Source organism: Dryobates pubescens, chromosome 3 (assembly GCF_014839835.1).
Source record: "Dryobates pubescens isolate bDryPub1 chromosome 3, bDryPub1.pri, whole genome shotgun sequence".
NCBI classification, from domain to species: Eukaryota; Metazoa; Chordata; class Aves; order Piciformes; family Picidae; genus Dryobates; species Dryobates pubescens.
The window spans coordinates 49754516-49761159 of record NC_071614.1 but is presented as its reverse complement, the minus strand read 5'-3'; the positions used below and the strand labels follow the sequence as shown (position 1 = coordinate 49761159).

The 6644-nt window shown below is 66.2% G+C and overlaps 1 protein-coding gene across 1 annotated transcript in view; it reads left to right on the top strand.

The window, feature by feature from the left end:
* Positions 1–200: 200 nt before the first annotated feature.
* TAF1B (TATA-box binding protein associated factor, RNA polymerase I subunit B) overlaps positions 201–6644 on the top strand; it is a 95775-nt gene continuing 89331 nt past the window's right edge. Inside the window, exons 1-2 of the mRNA XM_054180187.1 lie at positions 201–414; positions 751–1115. Coding sequence (XP_054036162.1) covers positions 201–414; positions 751–1115 — 579 coding nt within the window. The remainder of the gene's footprint in view (positions 415–750; positions 1116–6644) is intronic.

The window sequence follows — 6644 nt, the reverse complement described above, 5'->3', positions numbered from 1 at the left end:
GCGCAGAGAGGAAGCGGCGGCCCCGGCGGGTGCGAAATGGCGGCGCCGGCCTCCTGCGCCTCCCGCCGCCCGCGGCCGCCCAGCGCTGCACGCCGCCGACGCAAAATGGAGGACGCGGCGGCAGGGGTCGGCCCGGGGCGGCCGGCGGGACGCGGCACGGCGCTCACCTGAGTCCGCTGCGCTAGGCCGGGCGGCACCCGATGCGCTGCCTGCCTCGGGGCTGTGGCGGAGAGAAAGAGCCGCTCCCGACTCCGGCCACAGCCAGCGCTCAGGGGCGTCGCCACGGCCGAGCCCGGCCCGCGCCCACGCCGCCAATCGCAGCCCGGCTTTCCAGACCGGCTCCGCCCTTCCGCGCCCCGGCAGCCAATGGGAGCCGAGCGCGCCGCCGCGGGGGCGAGCGCAGGCAGGGCGCAAGCTGGGTTGGCTCGTGGGCTGCGGCTGGGGCCACGGGGTCTCCTCCAATTAGATCCAGGGTGAGGTGACGTCACTGTCGCCATGGTGATGCTGCTACAACCTCTCCCCCCGCCCATCCCGTCCCTCCTCCGGGCTCGGCTCGGCCCGGCCCGGCTCGGCTCGGCCCGGCCCGGCTCGGCTCGGCCCGGCTCGGCTCGGCTCGGCTCGGCCCGGCTCGGCTCGGCCCCGGTGCTGCGAGCGGCCGCGCCCCGCACCCCGCACCCCGCACCCCGCCCCCCGCCCCCCGCCGGCGTTTGGCGGCCGCTGCTCCTCTGGCCGCGGCTCTCCGCTCGGCAGCAGCGCTGGCGGCGAGCCCGGCCCGGCCTTGCCCGGCGGCCCCGGGGGGTCTGGTGCGGGGCGGCTCTGCAGCGGGGCCGGGAGGGGCGGACACGGCTGCGGACTGCCGCGGGGCCGTCGCCGGCGGGAGCGGCCGTGCCGGGACAAAGTCCAGCGGCTGGCGCTGCCGGGCCGTGCCCCGGGGCTTGCCCCGAGCTGCTGTGCCGGACCAGGCTCCCTCCCCGCTGGCAGCCGCTCTAAAGCCATTCTCGGGCCACTGGGGTCCCCGGGGAGTGCCCATCGCCCAGGGCCTGCGCAGGGCTTGGCAGTCGTTTCGCTCTCGACAGATTCACCTCCGAACCGCACCTTCGTTTCCCGTGGGTCAGGTGCGCGATGAGCACAGGCTGCAGGCTCAGGTCCCTGCTGGAACATCTGAACAGTAAAACGTCAGCCGTGTGGGGATGGGCGAGCACGGGGCACGTCCTGCAGCCCTCCTCCCCTGCAGCCCTCCTCCCCTGCAGCCCTCCTCCCCTGCAGCCCTCCTCCCCTGCTGCCCTCCTCCCCTGCAGCCCTCCTCCCCTGCAGCCATCCTCCCCTGCAGCCTTCCTCCCCTGCTGCCCTCCTCCCCTGCTGCCCTCCTCCCCTGCAGCCCCGCAGCCCCTGCCCTCGCCTCGCAGGACGCGGCCAGGCCAGGCCGGGTTTGTGCCGCCTCTGCATCCATCACAGGCAGCCCTGGTGTGGCTCCAGAGCCTCTGGGACCCAGCAGCGTCCTCCTGCCTGCCGTGGTGAGAGTCTCACCTGGGGTTTCAGCATCACCTAATATAGTCATGCCCAGGAGCTCAGCGCCAGCTGCGGTGATGAACGCTCTGAATCAGCCCCAGGATGCTGTTGTCTCAACTCGCAGGGCTCCGGATCCCTGTTGGGCCTGGGGCTGGGATTATGGCTGGGAGCTGGGAAGGAGGCACTCTGCTGCTGGCTGGGTTTGGGAGGCACCCTGCAGCCTCGAGGACCTCCTGAGAGCACCTTTCCTACTCAGCCCTGCAGACAGCAGCGCGGGAATGTGCCGCCCCCAGACGCTGCTGCCTTGGACACTTACTACGGCTCTTAGTCTTCCTCTGGGCTCTTGTCTCCTCCTTGGGTCCCCTCCCTTCCACCACGGTCCCTGGTGGTTGTCTCCATGGCACAGGAGGCAGAGGCCAGGAGTGGAGCAGTTGTGCAGCAAAGCCTTTTGTGGTGATCATCCATCCCCAGCAGACAGAAACCCAACCTGTAAGGCACAGGGGGGAGGATTTCATCCCCTTGCAGACCCTCCCTGCCCTCCAGCAGACCCCCACTGCCACCCAGCTCAGTGCCCTCTGCAGCCTCCCTGGGGGAGCCTCCCTGCCCTCAGCCAGGCCCCTGATGGAGACACTGCAGAGGCCTGGGGGACATCCTGCTGCCCAGCCCCCCCTGGGCTGAGCTCCAGTGCCCACCACTCTGTGGGGCTGGCATCAGGCAGGTGTCAGCTGTTTCCCCAGGGGACCCCCACCACCCAGCAGCAGTGATGCTGGGGAGCCCTGGTGAGAAGGCAGGGGTCTGCTGTGTGAAGATCAATAAAGGTTAGGAGGAGAGCTGATGTTTCCTGAGCAGGGTGAGGGGCAGGGATGCAGAGCTGTCAGCTCTGGAAGTCGATAGGTGCACAATGGGCATGAGCAAACCTCTGCCTGCCTCCTGCCTGGGCCAGGCTGGATGAGGCCTTGAGCAGCTGAGTCTAGCTGAGAGGTGTCCCTGCCATGAGCTTGGAGCAGAGGAGCTCTGGGGTCCCTTCCAGCCTGAGCCACGCTGGGAGCCTATGAATTTAAGCTGGGGCTGAGATGTGGAGGTTGCAGAGGGATGAGGCTGTGGAAGAGCTGCCCAGCGCTGAGGGCAGGAGCCTGGCAAGTGCAGCCTGATCCAAGTGCTTTTGCCATGCTGCTCAGCCAGCAGCCTCCCTCCAGGCCAGCAGCAGGACAGCTGAGGTGAGGAGACAGAAGTGAGAGCAAGGGAAGGAGGGCTGAGGGTACAGCTGCAGAGAGGATGAGAGCAGGGAGGAGCTGAGGTGCGAGGGGAGGGGATGGGGCTCAAGGTAAAGTAGGGGCAGAGAGGCAGGCAAAGAGGGCAGGAAGCAGCAGGGGAGCAGGGGAGGGAAGTCCTTCACCACCAGAAGGAAGATGCCTTATGGACATAAAATCCCTTCTCTGGCTGCTGACTGAGCAGACCTCAGTCTGGTGGCACAGGACCCCCAGGGACTCCTGGCCTTTGCCATGGGACTCCTGTACCAAGGGAGTCTCCATCCTCCTGGTGGCCATCATTTAGGTTCTGGTCCATGGTAGTAAGGTCTCCCCTCAGCCTTCTCCTCCCCAGGCTGTCTCCTGTCACTCTGAGCCCCTGACCCTGGGCTGTAACTCTGCTGGAGGCTGAGATGTCCCTGCAGAGGCTGTGCAGAGGCTGTGCATCGCCTGTGCTCCTGGGTGCTCTCCCAGACTCCAGCTGAGGGGCCTGGGGGGTGGGCTGCCAGCATGCTGAGCCTGAGTAGGTGCAGCTGAAGGCAGGGGGAGGTGGCAGCTGAAGGCAGGGGGAGGTGGCAGCTGAAGGCAGGGGGAGGTGGCAGCTGAAGGCAGGGGGAGGTGGCAGCTGAAGGCAGGGGGAGGTGGACTTTCAGCACATGCTGAGGAGCATAAAGCATTTAGCAGGCTGGAAGTGAAGGGCTGCAAGTGTTCCCCACTCTGCAGACCAAGGTCCACCTCTGCTTGGCTCTGGTGAGGTCACAGCCTGAGTGCTGGGGTCAGGTCCAAGAAGGACACTGAGGGCTGGAGCAGGTCCAGAGAAGCCAGGCAGGACTCTCCTGGAGCTGCCTGGGATCTGGGAACAGCCAGGCAGGACTCTCCTGGAGCTGCCTGGGATCTGGGAACAGCCAGGCAGGAGTCTCCTGCAGCTGCCTGGGATCTGGGAACAGCCAGGCAGGAGTCTCCCAAGAGCTGCCTGGGATCTGGGAACAGCCAGGCAGGAGTCTCCTGCAGCTGCCTGGGATCTGGGAACAGCCAGGCAGGAGTCTCCTGCAGCTGCCTGGGATCTGGGAACAGCCAGGCAGGAGTCTCCTGCAGCTGCCTGGGATCTGGGAACAGCCAGGCAGGAGTCTCCTGCAGCTGCCTGGGATCTGGGAACAGCCAGGCAGGAGTCTCCCAGGAGCTGCCTGGGATCTGGGAACAGCCAGGCAGGAGTCTCCTGGAGCTGCCTGGGATCTGGGAACAGCCAGGCAGGAGTCTCCTGCAGCTGCCTGGGATCTGGGAACAGCCAGGCAGGAGTCTCCTGCAGCTGCCTGGGATCTGGGAACAGCCAGGCAGGAGTCTCCCAGGAGCTGCCTGGGATCTGGGAACAGCCAGGCAGGAGTCTCCTGCAGCTGCCTGGGATCTGGGAACAGCCAGGCAGGAGTCTCCCAAGAGCTGCCTGGGATCTGGGAACAGCCAGGCAGGAGTCTCCTGCAGCTGCCTGGGATCTGGGAACAGCCAGGCAGGAGTCTCCCAGGAGCTGCCTGGGATCTGGGAACAGCCAGGCAGGAGTCTCCTGGAGCTGCCTGGGATCTGGGAACAGCCAGGCAGGAGTCTCCTGCAGCTGCCTGGGATCTGGGAACAGCCAGGCAGGAGTCTCCCAAGAGCTGCCTGGGATCTGGGAACAGCCAGGCAGGAGTCTCCTGCAGCTGCCTGGGATCTGGGAACAGCCAGGCAGGAGTCTCCTGCAGCTGCCTGGGATCTGGGAACAGCCAGGCAGGAGTCTCCTGCAGCTGCCTGGGATCTGGGAACAGCCAGGCAGGAGTCTCCTGCAGCTGCCTGGGATCTGGGAACAGCCAGGCAGGAGTCTCCTGCAGCTGCCTGGGATCTGGGAACAGCCAGGCAGGAGTCTCCCAGGAGCTGCCTGGGATCTGGGAACAGCCAGGCAGGAGTCTCCTGGAGCTGCCTGGGATCTGGGAACAGCCAGGCAGGAGTCTCCTGCAGCTGCCTGGGATCTGGGAACAGCCAGGCAGGAGTCTCCTGCAGCTGCCTGGGATCTGGGAACAGCCAGGCAGGAGTCTCCTGGAGCTGCCTGGGATCTGGGAACAGCCAGGCAGGAGTCTCCTGCAGCTGCCTGGGATCTGGGAACAGCCAGGCAGGAGTCTCCTGCAGCTGCCTGGGATCTGGGAACAGCCAGGCAGGAGTCTCCTGCAGCTGCCTGGGATCTGCCCTCACATCACTTGCTGAGGTCACCAACCAGGAGCCAGGTCCAGCAGCTTCCTTCCCCTCCCCAGGCTGTGAGCAGTCCTCACTCTGGCCAGAGGCAGCACCCTGAGCCTCCCCCCTGCCTTGGCACTTTGCTGGGGAAAACCTGGAGAGGCTGCTGCCAGCTTGCTGCCAGCCTGCAGCAAGGGAGGAGCAGAGGGCTGGTGAAGCCTCCTGCCACTGCTGCCTCCAGGGCTGAGGGCACCCCCCTGGGGTTCTCCATGGCTGATTACTTGGAGACAAAGGGAGAGCCCAAAGCTGGGGGAGTTTGCCTTGCCCAGCCTGCCCCCGGCCTGGCTGGGCACTGCAGCTCCCTGCCAGCAGGACCTGGCTGTGCTTTGATGCCCAGCAGCTGGCAGGCAGGGGCAGAACCTCCCCAGCTGTGCTGCGTGTGGCTGGCTCGGGTTGGTGTCCCTCTGGCTTTCCTCACTCAGCTCTGGCTGCTCTCTGGAGGTGCAGAGGGCCAGGAGGCAGTGCTGGGGTCAGGAGGGAAGCCAGGCAGGAAGGAGCCAACAATGGCCTGCAGAGAAACAATTCCCCTGGCGAGAAAGGGAGAGGGAGGCTGAGGCACAGAGAGGGACCCTGGCTCCAGCCCCTGTCTGGGAGGCTCCTTTGGGAGTGCTGGGGGGGAGGGAGGCTGAGCTGTGCCAGGCTGCAGCTGGGGGATCAGAGCAGCACAGGGCTGCTGAGGCTGGGGGAGAGCCCTGAGCTCCTCAGGTCCAAGCCCTCACCTGGAGCTCAGGCTCACCGCTGCCATGAGCCACAGCCCTCAGCACCACATCTACACAGCTCTCAAACAGCCCAGGCATGGGCACTCCAGCACCTCCCTGGGCAGCCTGGGCCAGAGCCTGGGCACCTTTGCTGGGAAGATTGTTCCTGAGAGCCAACCTGAGCCTCCCTTGGCACAGCTTGAGGCCAATTCTTGTCCTCTCACTTGCTGCAGAGGGGCAGAGCTCAGCCCCCACCTGGCTCCAGCCTCCCTCAGGGAGCTGCAGAGAGCAATGAGGTCTCCCTCTGCCTCCTCCTCCCCACACTCAACACCCCCAGGGCCCTCAGCTCCCACAGGGCACTGGGTAGAGCTCCATGGGGCACTGACCTTGCTTGCCAGTTGCTGCCCCGAGCCAGCCCTGGTGGTTGTCACTCTGTGGCTCAGAGGCAGCCTGCTGCCTCCTCTCTGGGCTGTGAGCTGGCAGCAGGCAGCTGCCTGGCACCGTGTGGGACCCCCTGCTGCCTCAGCCTGTGTGTGCCAGGGTGGCACTGGCTGAAAGCTCAGCCTGGAGCTTCCCCAGACTCCTGCTGAGGAGCAGAGGGCAGGCCAGGCCTCCTGTGCCCTGTCCCAAGCCCGGGCAGAGCGGGTGTGCCAGGCAGAGCCCCGGTGCCAGGCTCGCCAGGGCTTGGCTGCTGAGCTTTCTCTTCTCCAACCAACAATTGCCATGGCAACCCTGCTGCTGCTGCTGCCTTCTCCCTTCCCATTTATCCTGCACCACAAACTGTGGCTGCTCCAAGCAGGCAGCTCCTGGAGCCATCAGCCCAGGAGGGTGGCAGGGGAAGGGGAGCAGCACCCAGCAGCAGCTGGCCCTGCAAGGCCTTCTCTGGGTGCAGGTCTCACAGCAGAGCTTTGGCCTCTCCTGCAGGTCCCCACAG